Source organism: Sceloporus undulatus, chromosome 6 (genome assembly GCF_019175285.1).
Source record: "Sceloporus undulatus isolate JIND9_A2432 ecotype Alabama chromosome 6, SceUnd_v1.1, whole genome shotgun sequence".
NCBI classification, from domain to species: Eukaryota; Metazoa; Chordata; class Lepidosauria; order Squamata; family Phrynosomatidae; genus Sceloporus; species Sceloporus undulatus.
In genome coordinates this window covers 133579940-133603579 of record NC_056527.1, presented here as the reverse complement: position 1 = coordinate 133603579, position 23640 = coordinate 133579940, and the positions used below count along the sequence as shown (strand labels likewise).

The window sequence follows — 23640 nt, the reverse complement described above, 5'->3', positions numbered from 1 at the left end:
TTATTTCTGCATGCAGATGGAGCCTAAAGCCCAAATTGGACTTCATCACTACTGACATGGAAGCTACCAGCCACCACTGTGTACTTTTACATTGCTTTCTCCTTCTCACCCCCAAAGCTGTCTGTTCGGTCAGCAGTGGTAGTACCCAAACCTTCTAGGTTGCATTGCATCTGTGGGGCAAAGAAACACATCATCAGGAACTGGAAATAAAAGGCTTGGCTGCATGACAAAGAGCCAACATCCTCATTGGTTGTATGCTCTTTAATGTTGCTGTTAGGCAGAGGCGGAGATCCAGAGAAGAAGACACTTGGCCACTGAGTATGAAGAATGTGTGAGTCGGCAGCTCCGCTTACTGACGGGGGAGCTGAAATCTCATGAGGAGCATTGGGTGGCCTTTCATTCAGCTCTCCGAGAAGCAACAAGATTGGCAGAGCTGCTGGCAGACACATTGTCTTCTGGAGAAGAATCGAAGTCCAACCATCACCGGTAAGAGAAATCCCATCTCAAGAATCAGAGCCTGTCAGCATCACAGCCTTGCTGGGACATTAATTTCTTTTAATACAATTCCCTGAATCCCCAAGTGGCTATGTGCAGTCAGCCCTCTGTATCCAGAGATCTTTTTTTTATCCACAGATTTAACCATCCATGGCTTGGAAATGTATAAATTCCAAAGAGAAAACCTAATTTAGCCATTAAGGAACACAATTTTATTACGCCATTGCATTTAATGGGACTTGAGCATCCACAGATTTTGGTATCCATGTTGAGTCCTGGAACCAAACCTTAGCAGATACCAAGGGCAAATTGTAAATGGGTTGTTATTGTTGTTGTTGTTGCTGTGTGCCTTCAAGTCATTTCCAGCTTATGTCAACCCCAAGGTGAACCTATCATGGGGCTTTACACCATACTGGCTCTCATATAAATAGGACATAATATAATAACACACACAACCCACTATCATCTCTATGTCTTCAAGAAGGGTAGATGGCTATAGGTTAATATTAACAATGGACCTCTCACCAAAGTAGCACTTCGGAAAGTTACTTCTTTGGATGACAGTTTCCCAGATCTCCCAACCTGCATATCCTCATGTGAATTCTTAAAGAAAGGAAATGCAATAAACATTTATCAGCAAATACAGTGGCCCAAATCCAACAACTACTAACCAGATCAAATGGAACTTACATAAATGTTGACCCATTGATTCAGTGGGCCCATTCTAAATGAAATGTAGACCGATTAGATAGATAGATAGATAGATAGATAGATAGATAGATAGATAGATAGACAGACAGACAGATCCGTAAGCATATAATAATAATAATAATAATAATAATAATAATAATAACAATGTTTAGCACTTTAAATTGTACCGAGAGTTATTATTACTCTAAAATGCTGTTTTTTTATAGCAACAAATCCCATCCTACTTTTTATATTAGATACATATCCTCTATTAGAAAGTACAAACACCTTCACCCTCCATAGAATAGCAAAGCAATGGATAGGTGGGAAATGTAGTGTATCTCTTCTCACTGAAGGAAAATGGTTATGAACTTCCAGGTTTATTATATTGTACATTTTCTCATGCTGCTTTCAGGTTATTAAACCTCATAGATGCTGCCAGCAACCAAATGTCCAGCCTCATCGTCAAAGAAAGCCACAGGCTCATGCTTTGGGGGATTCTGAGAGAAGGTACTGGGGGTCAACTGGTGAATAAAGAAAAGACCAGGCTGCTCACCAAGGAGGAACTTGTAGGTAAGTAGAAACCTTCCCCCCAAAAAATGGAAATTTGGCTTTCTGAAAGAAGAATTGGGTCTTCATTGTCAAGACAGATCTCTTTCATACTACATTATCACATTTACGTACCATTTTATTTGTTCTGGCTCCATCCTTTGGGATCCTAGAATTTATTATTTTTCTTTGACAGAAAGAACTCATCATACTATAGATCCCAAGATTCCCATAGGATACAGCCAGTTAAAGTGGTATTCAAGTTGTTGTTGATGATGACCTGGGCAATATTGACCCTTATCCAATTTCCCAGTGGTTAATACGAGTGTTTTGAAACTACAGAGGCACCTGCCCTTACCTTATTACTTATTCTCCATTACTGTTCTCAGGACCAGATGGCTCTGTGAAGGCACATGATGCTCTGCACCAGGTTGCAACCACTGGACTGATAGTACCCAGAGATGATGCAGTCATGCTGTTGGCCAACCAGTCCATGAAGCTCATACCTCCAGACCATTTTCTCCATCCTGGCACCGGGAAAGTACTCCCTGTAGCTGGTAACATTGGTTTCAGTCCCATCAACTCTAAGCTGATTCCCATGGTTGACTTAGCTTCTGGTAAGTGCCATGCTTCATGATCCTATTGTCTATATAACTACATTGATATGCCTTGTTTATAGTGGATGGTATTTGCTGAATACGGATTGCCTTTCCCTAAAGCTGAGAGCATGTGACTACACCACACTGATTCTTCATTTTTCATTGCTACTCATTTATATGTATTTCTTTATTTCAATTATTTATATCCCACCTTTCTCCCACAGTGGGATTCAAGGCAGGATAGCAGTAGTAATAGTAGTAGTAGTAATAGTAGTAATAGTATTGCTATGATGATTGAGTTTAGCTGCATTTTATTTTAAATCCACATCAGGAGGAAGACAGGATATTGATCAATCAATCAATCTAAATGTGTTGCCATATGATATGTGGCTCTGTTTGGTTTCTCTGCTTAGATGAGCTCCCTCACACAGCGAGACCCATCTTCCCCTATATTCCATATCCCATGTGCCCCAACACTGGCCTGCCGATAAAAAGTAAATTACCGATTCTGCAGCCAGAGAAGGTGTTCAAACTAGGAGGCTTCATGCATGATCCAGCTTCAGGGATAGAGGTGCCGATACTTGCTGTGACCATCCATCCCCAAACTGGCCAAAAGATGACCTTGGGTGGGACATACCTGAATCCTCTAACAGGAATGGTGACTCCGCTTGAAATTGGTGGGCCCATGAGAGCGACAGAAGGAGGCAAAATCGTCCCGATCCTTGGAGTCAGTGTGGATAGCAACACAGGTAGGAATTATACTCTCTAGCAGTGTGCTGTTGGATCAATTTCTCCACCTGGTTTTGCATTTACAAACAAAAGGCTACAGAAGGAGGCTGTTAAGTTGCAGTGTTTTTCAGGAATGGCGACTTACACATTGCCAAAAAAAGGCACCAATTTGCTTTAGATTTGCTCATAATGTTGCTGGAAATGTTAAAAAAAAATGTGTTTGTGTTTGTGCCTTCAACTCACCTGTTGACTTATGGTGACCCCATGAATTTCATAGGGTATTCTTAAGGCAAGGAATACTCAGAGGTGGTTTTGCCAGTTCCTTCTTCTGAAATGCAGCCTTCAGCACCTGGTATTTGTTGATGGTCTCCCATACAGGTACTAGCCAGGGCTGTCCCTGCTCAGCTCCCAAATTCAGACTAGTTTCCCTGGAAACACAAGGTTAGGATGAAATGCCCCCATTTATCAAAGGTATGTCTACAATGCACTTTGACAATGCTTTAAGTGTTGTAGCTCCATCCTATGGAAGCCTGGGATTTGTAGTTATACAAGGTCTGGATCCTTCTCTGCCAGAGTCCTGGTGCCTCCCAAAACTACAAATCCAGGATTCCATAGGATAGAGCCATGGCAGTTAAAGTGGTGCCAAAGTGCATTATTTTTACAGTGTAGATGCACCCCAAGTGCTAAGATAAAGCATTAAAATGGCATGAGAAAGTGAACATCCAAACTAATCTTTTTCATCTGGTTTTCTAAACACAGGAGATGTCATTCCTCTGGGGGGTTTGCAGGGCTCTTCTGAGAACCTCCTGCTTATTGGAGATTCCTTTGTGGAAGCCCTGAGTGGAAAGATCGCTCGGGTGCAAGGCCTTTGCCTCCAACAAGGCAAGGTGGCTCCCCACGCCGGAGGCTACAAGGTGGTCTTGGAAGCCAATCTACTCATTGCTCAGATTCGGGTGGCCAAAGCTCTCAGAGAGTACAAAGACGACATTTGGGAGGATCGGTGCTCTGCTGGCGATGGGCAAACATCCCTCAAGGTGGCAGAGGAAGACATGACGAAAGTGCTATCCCAGAAACTGGATTATTTGACGTACTGGCTACAAAACCTAGAGAAACAGCAAGAGTGTGCTTCTCATCTCAAGAGTACTGGTGGGAAACTTGGTAGGTTTTTGAAGGATATATATATATATATATATGTATGTATGTATGTATATATGATGGAGGGGAAAATTAAATCAACCGAAATGGGACAGCGGTCACATTTAATGCATGCAACCATTATACTTCTAGCAGCCAGTGTAACCTATATTATGAGTGCATGACATTTAATGCATGTAACCAGTATACTACTAGTAGCCAGTATAACCTATATTATGGCAGATGGTATTTAATGTATGCAGCCAGTACACTACTAGTAGCCAGTATATTATGGGTGGATGACATTTAATGCATGTAACCAGTATACTACTAGTAGCCAGTATAACCTGTATTATTGGTGGATGTCATTCAATGCATGCAACCAGTATACTGTTAACAGCCAGTATAACCCTATATTATGGTCAGATGTCATTTAATGCATGCAACCAGTATACTACTAGTAGCCAGCATAACCCTATATTATGGGTGAATGACATTTAATGCATGCAACCAATATACTACTAGAAGCCAATATAACTCTATATTATTTTTGTTATTATTATGATTAATCATCACCATCATCTCTATTATTTTTGTTGTTATTGTTAATCACAATCTGCATGCAGGCCAAAACAAAATAATTAAACAGCCCTGCCAAAATATACAATCTAATTAAACAGACCAAAAAATGTAATGTAGGGGAAGGAAGGGACTAGTATTAAAAAGAATACAATACAAATTAAAATACAAATTGTCCAAATACACTGAATCTGGAAATGTACAATTGAAAAGGTAAAACCTGGGGCCTTTGTTTGTATTCAGACAATAGGTAAGAGAAGACGATTGTTTTGTTTTGGAGTATAACTGCAAATTTATTAACTGTGTTTAATTAACTGCAAATTTATTAACAAATTTATAAGCAATACATTGCAAATAATGTCATTATTTTAAAAATGTTATTTTCCAAGCTCTTTCTTTCTTTCTCTGCCTCCCTCTTTCTTTCTCTCTTTCCCAGATGTTATCACAGTGATGGTAGTATTTAAGATTGTTCTGACTCATTTGCGTTTTTGTTTCTATTTCAACTGAACCAGGGATGATCAAATATCCCGGCACAGAACTTTGGATGCCTGCTGTGTTTGGGATGAAAATCCCGGATCCCGGAGGTTCTGGCTTGATGGTTCCCATCCTGGGAGTGGAATGTGACTGGAAAACTGGACAGCCGATCCCATTAGCAGGAACCATGGACAATGCCAATGGGGAAGGTGAGAACAGGGTTAGGACATGGCCCTTGAATTCCTAGTGAACGTGATGGAAGGAGGAGAAGCTGCTGTTGGCAATGGGCAGAGCTTGGGAAACTTCCTTTTGAGAAAGGGTAGCAGACGCATGAACACACATAAACACATACATCGGGGAAAGGAAAAAGCGATACACATTCAATCTCCCTTATCCAGAATTCCAGAATCCAAAATATTTCAAAAGCCCAAAACTTTTCCATGGATTTTTCATGGAATGCTTTCTTACAGTTCAGTGTACACAAACTTTGTTTCATGCACAAAATTATTTTAAAAGATTGTATCAAATTACCTTCAAGTTAGGTAACTAACATAAATGAATTTTGTGTTTAGACTTAGGTTTCATCTCCAAGATATCTCATTATATACATACAGTGGGCCCTTGGTATCCACTGAGGTTTGATTCCAGGAACCCCATGGAAACCAAAATCTGTGGATGCTCCAATCCCATTAAATACAATGGTGTAGTAAAATTGTGTCTTTTACATAAAATGGCAATATCAAAGTTTGCTTTTTGGTATATATATATATAATTTTCAAGCTGTGGATGGTTGAATCCATGCATGAGGAATCTATGGATATGGAGGGTCGACTGTATATGCAAATGCTGTAGATACAGGTATTCCAAAATTTGAAAATATCCAAAACACTTCTGATCCTAAGTGTTTTGTAGAAGGGAGACTCCACCTGCACAAATATAAAACAATGCAATACAATTGTGAAACAAATTATCCAGGTAGAATTACAAAAAGCAATGAATTATAACATAAAGCAAACTGACGAATACATACAACAAAATAGACAATTTAAAAAAAAAAACATGAAACTAAAATCCCGAAAGCTTTGGAGAACAAGACATGCTTATTGTAGTCCAACAACTTTAAGGGGGAGCATTATGGCAGCCTTCTCATAAGCTGTATTACATGCACAAACACACACAGACACACATCACAACTTTATGGGTTTTACTCTGTCACAGGGATATCTAACCTTGAAATTTGTAAAAGCAAATGTATAGGCTCTTACTTAAACTCCAGTGTTCTCTTATGCTTACTTGTAGGTTTAGTTCCTCTTGCCATCGGCTTCAGAACCATTGACCCCATAACAGGGGAGATGGGTCCAGTCATTGGGGCTCAAGTCAATCCTTGGACAATGGCTGTCATTCCTGTCGTCCAGTCCCTAGGAAGTTTACCAAGAGGAAGTCCTGATCCAGATCTGGTAACTTCCATTCTTCCAATTTAGAAAAAGAGAGGGAGGAGGGAGCAAAGAGAAGATGTCCAGTATTCATCCAACTCTGGTTTGCTGTCTGGTACCAACACCTGTTAAAGGAAGGTTTTATTTTACAGTCAGCTGCCTTGGACAATGAGATCATTGTTAAGCGAGGCTACTGGTTCAGCCAAAGAGAAAAGGAAGAAGAGCTCTTTAAAGAGTTGGAGTTCTTGTGTCTGGATATCTTGGAAGCCGCCAATGAAGGAAAGATGAAAAAGGTGTCACTTGGGTTTGCGTTGGTGTTGCTAGTGGCTCCTGTGTCAGTAGGCAGTAAATCCATTCTGGGTTTTAGTCCTAGCTTACACAAAGCCATGCAAGATGCTGGTGTTCAGCCAAATGCACTGACATGAGAGTAAACAGTTTCAAATCTAACTAGGACTAGGAAACATCACTTTTTTGGACTACTGCTCCCAGAATCCCCCAGCCAGCCTGAAAAGCATGCTCTACCTTCCTGCATGCATAGCAGATGCACTACCGTTGTGCTACTGCAGCCCCTCCGTTCTTTCTTGGGTCCTAAAGCAGAGTGTTATTTTAGCCAGGTTCTCTTCATTCCCTTCCATCCCATGCAGATAAAGTACCAGGACAAATTAAAACCTGCAGATGAAATCTGTCGCTTCCTGAAAGAGTCCTCAGTCCAAGAAGCCCAACGGGGAGCCAACAGGCACCTGAAAACATTTTGGGACTCCCAAGAATCTCTATATATAAGAGGTAGGGAAACACAGATTTCAAGCATTGGTGAACATCTAGGGTGGGGTCCATCATGCATATTCCAAAATCAGTAAAGGTTCTGAACCTATTTAATGGCTTTGGTTCTGGTACAGAAGCTACCAGCCATTACTTACATATTATGCATGTTGATTTGGAGAAGGAGAGCTATTCGCAGCTCCACTTCAGGCAGCAAAAACTCCTAGGCTTTACATACTCTTTGGTGGCTACAGTTGAGAAGGACGAGAGAGACCAGGAAGCCAAAGTTCGGTTTTTGCTGAGGAAGATGTTGGAAAGACTGGTGCAGTTCATCCGAAAGGTCCAGCTGGAAGAAGGTCGGATTCAGATGCAGTTGAAGGAGGTAGAGCGGCAGCGGAGCAGCAGCCTCCAAACTCTGGAGACCGTTCAAGAGAAGTCTAGAAAGGTGAGATCACCAGAACTGCAACACTGCAATGACTGATCCTGTGGTTCTCAAACTTTGGCCTCCAGATGTTTTGACCTTTTGCAAATCTAATTTGCTGCCCCTTCCAGACAAGTCTGCATCTCGTGGCTGTATTTGAGGATCACATCACAAAACAGCGAGCCAACATTGAGAGAGCCTACTGCAGACTGGAATATCTCCGATACTTGTTGGATACGGTGGCCCTACAAACAAAGGTAAGTGGTTCCTCTGACTGTAAGGAACATGTAGCAAACAAGCTTACTAATAGGTGTGACTCAGACATTCATCTAGTAACAGGGTTGGAAAGAATATTCAAAAATATCCACAAAACAATCAAACAACATGCATTTCAACTGTTGAAAAATCCCAGTGAGAAGAATCCTGGACCGATTAAAATCTTTGGTCTTTAGGACCTATTCTGCACAAAATTCATGCTAGTTTGTTTTGTGCTGAAAAATGCACTTTCTTCATAGAAAATAATACCTCTAGGCAGACATTATTTCCTGCCATTTCTTGGGTAGAAAATGCTGAAATTAAGAGCTTATTCTGTGCAAAATCCATGCTAGTTCATTTTATGCAGAAAACTGAACAACCTTTCCTTCTCTTTTCTCTGCCATAGGACCTCCACTCTGGCTCATCCCAGTGTTTTGTGAACTACCCAGGTTTGAGGTTCTATGGCGCAGCAGCCGGTGCAGCCCAGGGAAGTTGGGAGGTCATCAACCATAAGTTGATCCCGCTGCTCAAATCTGTACTTGAGGCGCTGAAAGAGAACAAAAGAAGCCATTTGTCCCCCAAGATGCTCTTAGGCCTGGGATCCGAAAAAGGTGAGTTCTGCCCTGGGCCTTCATTCTGCTTGCAAAGCTTTGAACCACTCATCAAATGACCAGAAGAAGCCACCTTTGAGACTAACCAAGAGAAAGAAGTTAGTAGTAGAAGCTTTCACCCGTTTGCTTTTGCCCGAGTCTACTGGGAAAAGCAAGATTTCACCAGTTTGCTTTTGCATGAGTCTACTGGGAAGGCAAAATTTTATCCTTATTCTCCTCTTACCTTTGCTGAGTTGAGTGAAAACTATTCTTGCACTTTGTACTCCATTTGCAGCAGCTGAAGGAAGAAAAATGGGAGTCCACAAGCAAATAGGGAGCATTTTAAAAGCAGTTGGAAAGTGGGATGGCAAAGGTTTAACCAGGACTATTCAGGACAGTTGGAGGGAATGGGGTCTGCTTGGAATCTAGTTAAAGAGGCACACAAGGCTACTAGTGGTAATTGGTGAGTTTTCAGTGCCTTCTTTGGAATCCATTTGTACCCATTACGCATGGCGTAAAACATCAGCACTTTTGCCATGTGCCCTGTTAGTTTTCCTCTACACAGCCTGGCATCTCTCCAGCATCTAGTAATTCCAGCACTATAAAATAATCAAGGAAGAAATTGCCGGTGGGTTGCATTATTCAAAACTCTTTGGCCCCTGAGTACAGGATTTTAATTCAGAGGTATATAAACACTCACAGTGCATCTTTCCCATGGCTTCCTTCTGCATCAATTCTTCGTCTCATTTAATTCAATCGCGTAACCAGAGTTTGTTAGGGAAAGTTTCCAAGCCTCCGTTTGGCAGCGAGCAGCCAAAATTGATCACAACCCTTTCATTCTCCCTTCCCCTGAGGATCCAAGCATATAAACTGTGAGGGAAGTACAATCAGACTGTTAGTTATATAATGGATCTTTGTATGCTTTTCCTGTTGGACAGTAGATCTGAACTGCATTGGGAATGGTGGGAGGGGGAACGATGTAAAGCAAGATTCTGCTGACCTGGCCAAAAAGCTGCTCTAGGAGCTGTTCCAGATATTGATGGATTGGATTTGTATCCCACCACTTCTGGCAAAGAAGCAGGGAAGGATCAAATCCACTAAAACAATCATAGTGGAAACGTCAAACAGGTTGAAAACACAATTAAAAATGCATCAATTAGAGAAAGCGCCCAATCCAGTTAAAAAAAAATACCTTCTGCAGCAACCCAGCTTGTCAAATCTGAATAAAAAGGTCTTTTCTTCCAGTAGAAACAGAGAGAGGGCCAGCCTGTTCCAGGGAGTTCCACAGACTGGGATTGGGTTCGGGATTGTTCCAGGCCCCAAATTTTCAGAACCAAAACCTGAGACCCAGGAATGGCTCCTGGTGATGCCATTAAGCATGATGCATTAAGTACTAACTACCTCGCCATCTCCAAGATATCTCACTATTTTCTTTATTTGAAAATAAAATTGTAACAACACAACATCCACTTTTGCTGTTTTCACTAAATACAATATGTCTTCTCTTTGCAAGACTTCCAAATTGTGTGTTGACCTCACCTCCATTATTTAGTTTATAACATTTCCTTCAATATCTTACCTGATTTGCACACCGTTATATATAAAAACTTAACATAAATTCCCACAATCTCCTATGTTGCAATGCACATATAAGGTAAATAGCATTTTCCCCCTAAATCTCGTCTCACTTCTCACATTATACTCATATCTCATTTTGTGCCTAGATGCAAATACAGGCATCCCAAAATCCAAAACAATTTTGGTCCCAAGAATTTTGGATATGGGGGACTCAACCGGTACTAAAGATACAGGAGTCTTTGCCAGTTTTTAGTCTGGCAATCCTATATAAAGCCAGCCCTGGATAATATATATGTTAACCAGCGCCTATAGCTATCTGTTTATGCTTGTGTTTGCTTGTTCATGTTGTGTGTTCGCTGTTTATTTATTTTGTGCATGCTTGTGCATGTTGGGCATTGACAGATCTCAATGGAAGTCTTCTGCTTTGCCTCATTTCTCCTAAAGGCTATTCATCCAGAAGCACCTTGAAGGTTTCTGAAGCTGATGCTGAAGCGTTTAGGACCAAAACAAGGCAGGGTGCAGCCCCTATTGTTGCATCGCTTTTACCAGGAGGACCACTATCTCAACCCACACCAAAAAGGTCTCAGCTCCTGCAAGAAATCCAGACAAGGTGAGATGAGTGGATGAAGGTTCTCCTCAAAATTTGGGCTTATGTTCAAGGGGCACCATTGCTGAACTGTACACTTGTATAAAATCAGAAGGTCACCAATCTGGAAAGCCATATGAAAAGTGATCGGTTGTTGTTCCTTTAGAGAAGGAGTGGGCAACTATCAGTAGATATGGGGCCACCTTAGCCCCAGGAGACCTTGGGGCTGCATTTCCATCACACTCCAGCACAAAGAAGCATTTTCCTCCCCAAATGCCATATAAGGAGTGCGGATGGGTATATTTTTACCACATTTATCCCCCTTTGGGCCATCTTAAATTCAGAAACATTTGTTGTGGTTGCTGTGGTTCATTTCCTATTTAAGGAAATGGACTTTTCTGAAATGGGACCAGAGGGTCCCAAAATGTTGCAAACTCCCACCCACATCCCCTCTAGAGACTATATATGATTTGTACTTTGGAGAGGCATTTAATTTTTCTTTTTAACCAGGAGAGTCTAGCAACTCAGTTAACTACAAATCCCAGAATACCATGGAATGCAGCCTTGGTGGCTATAACTGTGTAGTGTGTAAAAAGATGTTAAAATGGGGTTTGCGTAGGAATTCCCTTGCATAGGATTATGTAGAAATTGCATAGGATTATGGAAGAAGTCCAGAGGGTGATAGCTTCTTCCATGATTTATAACAAGATCAATGGTAGATGTATTTTTGTGTGTGTGTTTTGTTGTATTTGGAACTAGTTGTGATATATAGAGGAGTGCTGAATGCGTTGCCAAGATTTCCAGACACATATTATTAATTTCCAATTCCAAGGCAAAGCATATCCTATTTTCTCATTCTTAATACATATGGAAGATTTTTGAAATGATTATTGAAACAGCTGTTTTGGAGGGTTGTTCATTTGAATTACATCTGATCTACTGTAATCGTTTTCCTCCCATACATTCTAATAGACATTGTCATCATTCCCAAGAAAACGGGGTCAAGAGCCATAATATGGATTTCTGGAGACGCAGTCACATTAGTTTGTTGCAGCAAAAATAAGAAAGTGTTTTGGCACCGATAAAGACTAACACACTTTATTTGGCTTTGATAGACTGCAGCCCACTTCATTAAGTTGGATGTGGTCCAGGAAAGCTTATGCTCGATAAAGCCCATCTGTCTTTAAGGTGCCACAAAGCTCTTTGTTGTTTTTTCATCGTAAGGAGATGGCGCTCACATTATGTTAGATGTATCTTGCTAAATAAGCTGAATTGAAAAAGAAAACTTGCATTAAGTCATTTGCTGCCATCTTCCTCTTTTCCTTCCCCTCCTCCTTCTCTTCTTCTTCCTCTCCTTATTCTTCTTATTATAATATTACTCCTCTTTCTGTTATTTAGTCTGTGTCATCAGTAGTTTACAGTATGGCAAAAGTGTGTGTGTGTGTGTGTGTGTGTGTGTGTGTGTGTATGCCCCTGCCCAACTAAGGTTGCAATCTGAATGTGAATAACTGAGGTTGTATCCACATATCAGAAATAATCCGGTTGGACACCACTTTAACTTCCATGGTGCAGAGCAATGGTGACACCACTTCAATTTCCACGGAGCAATTCCTATTCTGGGATTTATAGTTTGCTGTGGCACCAGAGTTCTTTGACAGAGAAGGCTAAATGTCTCAAAAAGCTACAGTTCCCAGAATTGCATCGCACTGAGCCATGGCAATTAAAGTGGGGTCAAAGTGGATTATTTCTGCAGTACAGATGCAGCCTAAGAGAGATAACAGAAGAAGGCTTTAGAAAGACGGAGTGAACAGGAGAAGCACTGGATGGATATAATAAAATATTCCTTACTTTCTGCCTCTCTCCACTACCTTTTCAATAGCTGAAGGACTTATCCCTTTTCTATCCACCATTTGTAAGCCCACCAGTCCCTCTTGATATAACTGTGCTTTTAATTCGGCCAGGATCCTCTTGGAAAAGCATGCCAGCGAAATGTTGCACCTTGAGCTGTCCTTACTGGCGGAGGAAATCCACATGATCTCTTGCTTCTGGGAATCATCCAGACTGAAGAAGAACCTGGTGAGATACAGGAGAGTGGCGGGCATGACAAAGTTGGTTTGCTTTTTGGAGCTTGCTCCGGTTTCTTGCAAAGTTTATGTGTGTAAATGTAGGTTATGACCTCAGCTACCCAATTATTTATATATATAAAATGTCCTCTTTTTTTGGTCTAATAAAGGTTCAAACTTCCTTGTAAAGCCTTAATTAGCAATTTAGCTGAAATTTTCAGTCTTTCATTCAAAGCATTTTTGATGAAACAAGAGTGACTTCTCAGATCAGTATAAAGGACTGAAATGTTCTTCTGTTGCAATCTGAATGTTTTCCCTGTCATTGGGTCTTCCATGTCTTCTTCATACGGACTGAATGTCATATTTTGGATATCTAATTACAGTATTCTGAAACTTGGGAAGGTTTTCTCTTTGCAGCATCCCCTTTGATGGCAAATACAACAAAGCTCCCTGAACAATGGATGTTGCCCTGTAAGAACCTTTAAAAAGAGTCAATTTTGGATGGTGGGTTGTTTTTTCATATGCTGTTATTAAAGGAATAAGAAACATCTAATATAAACATCTAATGTAATATAGCCATCTAATAAAACATCTAATATACAGCTTTTCCAATGCTGCTCCCTTGAATCTCTTAGAATCATTTTGTTGCTTGGTTTCTTGGCAAAATTCAGATTGCAAGTAGCTCAATTTTTGAATTTGTATGTTCTCCTCAGATCACATTATTATTATTATTATTATTATTATTATTATTATTATTATTATTATATTGATTTTACTGTTTTTACAAATATTGAATCTGTTTTAGATAGACTGGTATGTCTTCCAGGTGTTTTTACTAAAATGTGTGCTTTATTATGACGGCTTAAAAAATAAAGAAGAGGAGAAGGAGGAAACATCACCATCAGTGCTCCAATCTGCAAATTGACATTTGGAGTAACAGATGCATTTTCACAAACTCCCTTGACTTGTATGTCATTTTTTTCCAGGGAACAGGACCTGACCAGGACTTAGAAGTGGCCAGCGAATGGGACAATCTTCTGAAGGAATTGGCTGGATTTCACTGGCGCTCGGAAGAAGAGCTCAGCCAGCAACACTGGGAAGAAACCAAACATGCCGGACTCAGTCCTGAGGAAGTCACCCTTGAAGATGGCACGCTTTTCTCTCTGGAAGAGACCTTGCAAAACCTTGCATTGCTCTGTGCGGATCTGCAAAAGGCAGACTCTTCCTTGGGTGCAGAGGCTGCAAAAGAAAACAGTGTGAGTTGCAATGGGAGAACGTTGAATCTCATGTGTCAAGGGTGCGAAATTTCAGGTCCTGGGGCCAAATCTGGCTCTGCCTGTGTTACAGTCTGTCCCTCTGGTCATGTTGTCTTCCCTATGAAATGTGGGTTCACGACATTTAAAAGTGTCATGAGCTTATTTAAATACTCCAATTGAATTTTTCATACACTCCCCTCACTGTTTTATCTTCTGGTCAAAGATCACATTAAATGACCATATTCCAACATTCATATCCACACATAAAGTACATATACACTATGAACATTAGTCAAATACAGACACCTTACCAAGTTTGTTGAATGTCACTTTGCACTGAATTTTCTCCCAAATTTAACAGGAAACTCACATTTTAAAGGGCAAGCTCAGTCCAGCAGGATCAGTGGCACTGAAAATGCAAGCCATGGCGGTGAAGATAGTGAAGCAAGAAACTCTGAAGCAAATACTCAAACACAGGGTTTTGGATCATTACAGCAAACTCCAGGTAGATCCTTGCTACTCTCTCTTGACTTTCCTGATTCAAATTGGCAGACATATCCAACACTGCAGGGACAGCTGATAGTGGCTTCTTCGTCAGGGGTAAGATGAATCCGCTCCAGGTAATAGTCCAAAATTTAAAGATGCTTTCTAAAGTGCTGGACTCTAATCCCCCTAATTGGACTTTATGGTCTGCCTTGATCTCTTTAAGTAACTTTGATGTGTTGTGTAGGGATGTAAAATCTTTGTAACCTCGCAGGCAAGAACGAAATATGTTCCCATTTTCTTCCTTGCTGCAAAAAATAAAGTTGTCTACATGGTTTTTGAAAACCATTTGCTATTTCTGACTTAACCTTTGCAAAAGGAAATGCACATTTTTGCGCAAAAACCAGCATGTTCTGTGCAAAATAAAAATCTGTGCAGAAAACAAGTTTCTTACACAGTAAATATTATTTTTACATAGAAAGCAAAATTTCTGCACAGGAAAAAAAAGCATTTTCTGCTCAGAAATATTATATATATTATATACTCTTTCTCTCCTTTATGGATTAGCAACATCTCCCAAGAAACTAAACCCTGCTAATACTGTGGCGTGTTTCTTTTTACTTGTGTCTTAAGAGACGGACTTTCCCTGAAGAGATATCCCAGGCCTTGGGACATTTACACACCGGGGAAAACGTGGTCCAAGACGTGATTCAGTCTGTTCAAAAGCAGCAAGTGGAGAGAGCTGTGACTTTTCTCCAGAAGGAAAAAGAAGACTTGTCCACTTCTTTCAATGAAAAAGATGAAGCCCAGCTGCAAAAACTGCAGGCACTGATCAGGATGGAGTTGCAAATGCAGATAGAGGAGAAGGTACAAGAACTGTGTTATGTTTGCACAATCCCTCCTTGTTATTTGTTGTTGTGTGCCTTTAAGTCATTTCAGCATATGGCAACCCTAAGGCGAACCTATCATAGGGTTTCCTTGGCAAGATTTGTTCAGAGAAGGCTTGTCATTGCCTTCCTTTGAGGCTGAGAGTGTGTGACTTGCCCAAGGTCACCCAGTGGTCTTCTATGGATGAGCGGCAATTCGAACCCCGGTCTCCAGAGTCTCCATCCAAAGCTCAAACCACTGCACCACACTGGCACTCCCTTCCAGAGGTCCATACAGTTCAGGATTTATTTCATTCGCCATTCCTCCAAGAAGCTCAAGACGTGATAACAATGTCTTCGTCCTCATTTTGAGCCTTACAACAACAACCCTGTGAGGTTGATCAAGCAGTGTGTGTGTATGTGTCCAAAGTCACCCAATCATAGCCTAACAGAGATTTGAACCCTAGGCTGCATCTGCACTGCAGGAAAAGCATGCAGTTTGATACCACTTTTAACTGCCATGGCCCTATCCTATTGAATCCTGGGGTTTGAAATTTGTTGCAGCACCAGAGCTCTCTGAGAGAGAAGGCTAAATATCTCACAAAACTTACAAATCCCTGAATGCTATAGCATTGAGCCATGGCAGTTAAAGCAAAGTCAAGTGCATTAATTTTGCAATGTAGATGAAACCATGCTGTAAGTTCTTATGGGGAAAAAATCCCAGCTCTGGCCCTGAAATGTAATGCTAACTACATCTGCCTTCCTACTGGGGCTGATGGGGTTTCTAGTCTAATTTTATTAAATCAGTTTCTCCAGTGTTTCCTCTTTGTGTGTGTTTAGCTGGAAGCCAAAGAAACAGAAGCCATCCGGGAAGCAGCAAAGCAGAACCGAAATCTTCCTGCTGATTGTTTGGTGTATTTTCTTCTGAGTGGCCGGCACTTGCGGCAAGCGGCTCTACTGTTGGAAGCCAGCCTTGGGCTTCAGGAAGCTGCCATAAAAGCTCAAGGTGATGGGAGCGCCATGGAAGAATCTGCCCTGGATGTAAGCACATTTTGTTGTTGTTGGGTGCCTTCAAGTAATTTCCACTGAGGTGAACCTATCACAGGGTTTTCTTGGCAAGATTTGCCCAGAGGAGGTTTGCCATTACCTTCCCCAAGGCTGAGAGAGTGTGACTTATCCAATGTCACCCAATGGGTTTCATGACCAAGCAGGAATCGAACCCTGACCTCCAGAGTTGTAGTCAAACCCTCAATCCACTACAGCGCACTGGCTGTCAAAAAGGCTGGCTTACTTATAGCCTTATAGATGCTGGCTTAAAATTGCAGAACATCTTTCTCCAACCTGACATCATCCAAATGTGCTGGACTACATTTCCTATCTTCCTTAGCCAGCACTGAAGGTAGATATGTTAGATTGCAAATACATATTGACTTCAGCTATTGAAGACATTACATTTGGGCAACATCATGTTGAGAAAGGATTATAGATCCCAGAATGGAGGGGGGGGAGCAAAGGGGGCTGGGGTCCCCCTTAGAGTGAAATGATCTGGCAAAACTGGATCACAAAGACTCCTATGAAGTTGAGCTGTCCCAGAAATTATCAATCGGCGGTGAATTAAATGATCCACCATTAAGAAATATTAAGGCAGTGATTATTGTTGCACCCTCCTGCCTGCAATCTATCCAACACCCTCCAAAATTTCCATAGATGAAAACTGGGACACATCAAGCAATGTCAAGTGTGGTCAGGAGGACAGGATTCGTGTGGAAGAATGCATGAGTGAAAAGAGGTTGCAGCAGTTTGTTTTTGCCAAAGTCTACTGGGAAGGACAAGATTCTGTCCTTTCCTCTCCTCTCCTCCCTGCTGAGTTAATAGCATGCAAACTACTTTTGCATTTTAAACTGAGTTCACAGCACTTGTAGTAAACTGACAACAAAGCGGAAAAGTGGGAGGAGGAGAGAGAAATTTGATCCTTTGGAAAGGCGGTATATAAATAAAATTTATTATTAAATTTATTATTATTTAAAAGCAGTGAAAAAGTGGGATGACAGAGGATTAATTGGGGCTCTCCTTGTCAAACTAGGCACACTTACCTGGAAGTAAACTGCAATGAATGCTTGGAAGGAACTTCTAAGTACACGTTGTGCTTATTAAAATGTTTGCAATGGATGGGAAGAAGTACTTTGGCCTCCTCCTGCAAGGATCTACGTATAAGTAGGCAAAAATGCTGCCTGCCAATGTTGAGCCTCCCTTCCTTAAAAACAGTTCTGGGTTCCTTGAGAAGGATGCTCTGAGACTTTACGGTTGGCCAAGGCTGCCATATTGGTAAAGGTTGGCCAAGGCTGCCATTCTGAATCCCGGCTTTTATGTTTTGTGTCTCAGGGCTCAATGCTGGATGAAAACACAAAAGCCATCATCCATCTGTTGAAGGAGAAGAAGGAGTATACCTGCTCCATGCTGGAGTTGCAGCAAGCATCTCAGATGCTCCAGCTGAGAGAGAAGCAATTCCAAGAGACTGTCCAGAAACTGAAGGCTTATTCCTCAGACCAGGTGGCTACAAACACGGTGGCTAATCTTGAATGTTACAAGCCCAACTCATGTCCAGTGAAGGGTAGGGCGAATCTGGCCAACACAAAGTGGAATTTGTTGGAAGATTTCATCAAAATGTGTCTTCCTCTGTTACTGAAACTGACTCAAAAACAATAAAGTAGCTTGCAATTGATGAACGGCCTACTAATGGCTTGAAATCTACATGGGAAGCCTGCATCCTAACTCCTGCCCAAAGAATAGCTCAAGTAAAAGAAGAAATCTTTACTCTCACCATCTCCCCCATTGCTATTTAGAGCAAGTGGGATTTTCAGTTCCTGCATGGAAAACTCTGCTGTGTCTTCTCATTTAAATCTCCCACTTGCTCACTACTAGGATTGAACGGCATGGTAGTAAATGCTTTTGCAAACTAGTGAACAAACCATGTGGTTCAAGTCATTTCTTTTTAGGAAATTACTCTCACACAGAGGCTTCTTCTCTCTCTGTCCATCATCTCCCTCTTCCCACATCTTCCTCTGGAGAGATGGTGAGATTAAAGATTTCTTTACCTGAACTATTCTTTAGCATAGTTAGGATATGCAGGCTTCCTATGCATATGTAGATTGCAAGCCATTAGTAAACCTTTCATTAACTCCAAGCGACTTGTGGATCCCATGTCAGTAGTGTAATGTATTCACTCTGGTTTTTAGTCTGAATTTCATAAGAACTATTCAAGGTACTGGATCTGTTTTTGGGAATCAGATTCAACACCTGGGGTACTCACTGAAAATTCAGACTCAAATCAGGAGCAATTCATATCCTCTAGCAAGCCTCCTTTGCACTTTTACTTGACATGAGAAATGTGAGAGATCATGCTACACGTTTCAGATCAATTGGCAAGGCAGAAGCTGAATAACAACCAGTCCCATGTATGCCCACCCACAAGGTCTAGCAGAGAATAAATAAGCTTAGACTTGTGAATTTTGTGCAAAATAATGGCATGCAGGTTTTGCAGACTTCCTTGCAAGGGGATAATAATTGCTAAAATTGATCATTGCTTCCTTCAAGAACAAAATTAGCAAAGAATTACTGTCCTATTTCGATCACCCCTGCCCTCTTTTTCATGCTTTGTCTCCCTACCACTCCTTTCTATCTCTCCCAAATCTGGCCTTGATCCTGCAGCGTCTGGAGAACGCAGACCAGATAGCCATTGAATTGCAGCAGTTCAGGCAGGAGAAAACCAAGGAGCTGGAAGACCAACTGAGAACTTTCCTAAGCAGCCCTAAAACACAAGAAGGTCCTTCAGACAATCCCAATTCCCGCCAGGTAAAATGGCAAGAACAAAATGAAGCCTTTCTTATTCTCTGCATGAAGTTTCCCAGATTGAGCGGGAACGGATGTGTCCAAATATTGCTAGTTACATTTACGTCTTTGCAGGAGAAGGGATGCTAGATTATTGATGTTTTAAGCTTTCCTGTTAAAGACAATTTAGACCAAGTTAGAGAGCAAGCATCGTGGTTTGAGCATTGGTTTATGAAGTAAAGGTAATAACAACTACTGCAAGGTCATGGGTTGTTGTGTTTTTCTTCTTCGATTCTGCAGAGTGAAAAGCCCCTGCTAGAAAAAGAAGAAACAGAGGGAAAAGGAAAGGAGAAGTGGGAGAAATTCCAAGAAGCTTGGTTGATAGAGCTGGAGGAGACTTACAGAGGCCAAATATCGGAGGAGAAAGCAAAGCTGCAAGACCAGCTGGAAAGAGGAGAATTCAAGAAATGGTCAAAGCAGGTGAGAGGAAAAGTGGGGGAAGCATTGCTTGCTAAGCGATGGTCCAGAAAAGGGGTTTGGTTGTTCAGAGAGGTGACGCACATTGTCACAAATGGATGTGGGCTGAATCCGCACTGCAGAAATGCCATTTGACACCGCTTTCACTGTCATGGTTCCATCCTGCGGAATCCTGGGATTTATAGTTTGTTGTGGTACCAGAACACTCTGAAAGAGAAAGCTAAATATCTCTCAAAACTACAAATCTCAGAAGTCAATAGCATTGAGCCATGGCAGTTAGTGGTGTCAAACTGCAGTACAGTTTCAGTCTTGGAAACCCCATCCTAGCATTGTCAGAGGATACAAGCAAAACTATGGGTTGGCTCCACACTTTAGTTCCACTGATGGCAGAACTCCTTAACAGAGGGACTGTTCACATTGCATTACGCTTCCTCCAACTTGGGAGTTTGGGAAATCCTTAGAGGAACCATGGTTTAGTGACAGATGTTCACACAACTATCTAATCCTTGTTAGAAATTGCTGAGAGAACATGACGAGACAATGGCTTTCCTGGACAAAGCCTTCCGACAAGAGATGCACAAGCGTCGAGAGAGGATGGAGAAAGGGAGAAAGAGGAAACACTCCCATCAACAAGAAAGAAGTCTTCCAGCTTCTGACATTGGATCCATGCAAGGACAACACCAATCCAACCTGGCTGAGGAGGACAAAGTCTTCTCTCTCTTGGCAGAATGTAGGTTTTGGTTGGCACCTAATAGGGAGCTGAGATAGCCTTGCTTACTTCTCATAAAAGCATTCATTCATGAGCCCTGTGTCTTCTATGGATGCTTTGAGAATAAAAATGGTACTCCATGGTGGCAAGTAGGCCTTCACTAACAATATCAGAAATCCCAATTAAACCTTAAGAAGAAGTCCATGGTAGTGAGAGCTGCCTAACAATGAAATAGACTTTCTTGGAAATTGATGAACCTTCCTACATTGGAAGTTTTTAAAACAGTTGTTGGATGCCCATCTCTCAAGGGTACTTCAGGCTTGGATTCCTCCACTTGGCAGGGAATTAAACTAGATACCCTTTGGGTACTTTCCAACTCTGTGATTCTATATGCAGATCTTTCTTAGTTGTACCACTAAATTATGAGCAGCTCTCCCAGGTCAATAACCACACCTGAATTTTCGTTATCAGGACAGGGATTGGGATAGCCCCGAAGTTAAAGCCATGATAGGGAAACTTTGCATGTCCAGATGTTCGAGGCTTCAGTACCCAAAAGGCTTGCCTAGCCAACATTGCTAGCAATAAAGCAGTGTTGAAATGTTGATCCCAATTCATCAGGAGAACCCAAAGCTCCCCAATCGTTAGCTAAGTAAACAGGGTATCACCTCTTATTACACCAATGGGTTCACCCCTATGGGTTCTCATAACCAGAGTGAGTGCAATATCAATGTCTCTGCCATTCTATGCCCTGGAGGAGACAACTAACACCAGATGAATGCTGATCCCTCATAGATGTCAAGATCCTGAAGCAGACCGAACTCCTGGTGATGTTGCGGATCTTTGTCTTGAATCCTCGGTTCAAACCACTCCTGTCTGGTAAGGCATTCCAATAAAAAGTTATGTTACCTGATCTTGCACCCAAGTTTTCCAGCAGACTGGATACTCGTGTGCATGCCAGATCTCACCCTAACACAGACCCAACTCTTCTGAAATGTGTTGGCCAATAAATCCATCAGCAACGCCTTTGCCTTTTGCTCCATTTTGTATAGGTGGGAACGAAGCAGATGGGAATCCACCTTCCCAAATTCTCACTCTTCTAAATGAAGTGAATTGCCAATTCCAAAAGTGTGCATCTGCACTTGGGCTTCTAGACAACCAATATCCAGAATACGGTACAGTAACTCCTTTGCAGTGCACTCTGTTCTGCTTCTAGTGGGCAAAAAATAAAAACGAATGAATAAATGAATGAATGAATGAATTTTAGCACCAGGGGCAGGTTCTTTGAAAAGGAAATTCCCAGGCTCAATAGCTTGCTTAGAACCAACCCATTGCCTTTGCGAATGACAAGTATCCACTCTTATTCATGCAGTTGCATTAGAAAGAACCCAGATGACACACAGCTGAGCCTTTATGATATTGATTATGATATATTAAGCTACATATGTTCTCCTTGTCTAAAATCTCCCTATATTATTTGCCAAGGAGTTCAGCATCACAAAAATCTGTTTGTTTTATTTTCAAAGTGCCCAGTCAAAGTGGCATCAAGCTGCCAGAACTGTATAGACCAAATACACTCAGTGTTACATTTTATTGCAGATACAGCCAGTTCTTTCCAGGACATCATGGATATTCAGATGAGTCCCAAATCTGGGGAGCTTGTGCCTCTGCTTGCATCAAGCCTTTCTGCCAGGGAATTTGTCGTCTATCAATATGGCATTGTCATTCTGCAATTCCTGAGGCCTCTTATTGGCGTAAGTGGCAAAACAGCTATAGAAGATGTATGATACAGTACTGCTGCAGAATCTGGAGAAAATGTCACTTTTGTTATTACTGTTGTTAGAGTACTGAGAGAAAGCTGAACATACGCTTACCCCCATTTATTTTAATGGATCTAGATTTATACCTGCAACACAATGAAGTGATGATGCTCCTATGATACTTAGACCTCTACTTCAGCATGCAACAAAAACAGACAATGGTCATGAAATAATGGCTCTCTTCATCATCAAATTCCTCACCATCAAATTCCTAACTAGGATCCTAGGTCACACTAGCAGAACATAAAGCTGCCAACTGTAGGGGAATCTACACTGTAGAAATAATGTCGTTTGACACCACTTTAACTGCCATTCTGTAACTTGGGATCTGTAGTTTGGTGAGGCACTAGCCCTCTTTGGCAGAGAAGGCTAAATGCTTTGCAAAACTTAAAGATCCAATGATTCCATAGGATGGAGCTACAGCACTTAAAGTGGTGTCAAACTGCATTATTTCTACTGTGCAAAAATGGGCTGCAAGTTGTAGAGCTCAGTGGTAATAAGCAGACAGAATCAACTGAAAGGATGGGTGCAACATACTAGGTATGTGGACATTCAAGGTAGCTTCTGTTTTGGATATGCTTAATCCCTGCAAGGCAAAGAAATTTCCAAGAGAATTTTCATCCAGTTGACCCTCCTGGTTTGAAGTGAACCATTCCAGGTGTTTTCCTTTCACTGTAGGGTCCAGAAATTGACTTATGTCTGGCTTCCAGCATCCCTTCAAGCAACGCACCAGGGAATGCCTTTCGGAACACTTTCTATTACCAGGTATGTCCTTCTCCCAGATGTGCAAGTGTGGTGGGTCCAGGACCTGTTTTGCTGGCTCTGGGACTCACCTGGGGATTTCACATATTGGCAACCTGTTGGTCTTTTACACACACTTTAAGTTTCCTTATGCCTCCAGTTGTGCTCTATTGGCCATGGCATAACATCACTATTGACTTGACTGTTATGTAAGCAGAGTTCCACAAGTGTAACTGCTGCACATTTGGTTGCACCCCCTTGGATGGTGAGTAGCTACTCATCAGTCCTTTTAATGTACCCCTTGATTCACTGGGATTGAAGAAACAGCCATTGCACATTTGCAGATACACAAGTGGTTGCCCAATGCTGGTATTCCAATACAGGAAGGCTTGTAAGGCTGTATCTACACTGTTATAGCAGTTCAATTCCACTTTAATCACTGTGGGTCTGTCCTAGGGATTTGTAGTTTGGCAAGGACTTAGAATTCTCAGCTACTCTAGTCGCTCCTTTTCAAAGCTCTTGAGAGATG

At 41.5% G+C, this 23640-nt stretch overlaps 1 protein-coding gene across 3 annotated transcripts in view; it reads left to right on the top strand.

Annotated features, from left to right (window-relative positions):
• LOC121932806 overlaps positions 1-23640 on the top strand; it is a 36135-nt gene that overhangs the window by 10368 nt on the left and 2127 nt on the right. For 2 of the 3 annotated variants that reach the window (XM_042471785.1, XM_042471787.1), the window contains 26 exons: positions 278-486; positions 1601-1758; positions 2124-2351; positions 2747-3082; positions 3822-4220; positions 5288-5458; positions 6549-6706; positions 6835-6975; positions 7327-7465; positions 7696-7886; positions 7994-8119; positions 8524-8728; positions 10730-10895; positions 12833-12947; positions 13921-14190; positions 14552-14695; positions 15307-15540; positions 16380-16580; positions 17922-18089; positions 19248-19391; positions 19668-19847; positions 20358-20574; positions 21346-21429; positions 21603-21725; positions 22150-22304; positions 23049-23135. In XM_042471785.1, coding sequence (XP_042327719.1) covers positions 278-486; positions 1601-1758; positions 2124-2351; positions 2747-3082; positions 3822-4220; positions 5288-5458; positions 6549-6706; positions 6835-6975; positions 7327-7465; positions 7696-7886; positions 7994-8119; positions 8524-8728; positions 10730-10895; positions 12833-12947; positions 13921-14190; positions 14552-14695; positions 15307-15540; positions 16380-16580; positions 17922-18089; positions 19248-19391; positions 19668-19847; positions 20358-20574; positions 21346-21429; positions 21603-21725; positions 22150-22304; positions 23049-23135 — 4749 coding nt within the window. The remainder of the gene's footprint in view (positions 1-277; positions 487-1600; positions 1759-2123; positions 2352-2746; positions 3083-3821; positions 4221-5287; positions 5459-6548; positions 6707-6834; positions 6976-7326; positions 7466-7695; positions 7887-7993; positions 8120-8523; positions 8729-10729; positions 10896-12832; positions 12948-13920; positions 14191-14551; positions 14696-15306; positions 15541-16379; positions 16581-17921; positions 18090-19247; positions 19392-19667; positions 19848-20357; positions 20575-21345; positions 21430-21602; positions 21726-22149; positions 22305-23048; positions 23136-23640) is intronic. The other variant, XM_042471788.1, reaches the window with a different exon arrangement.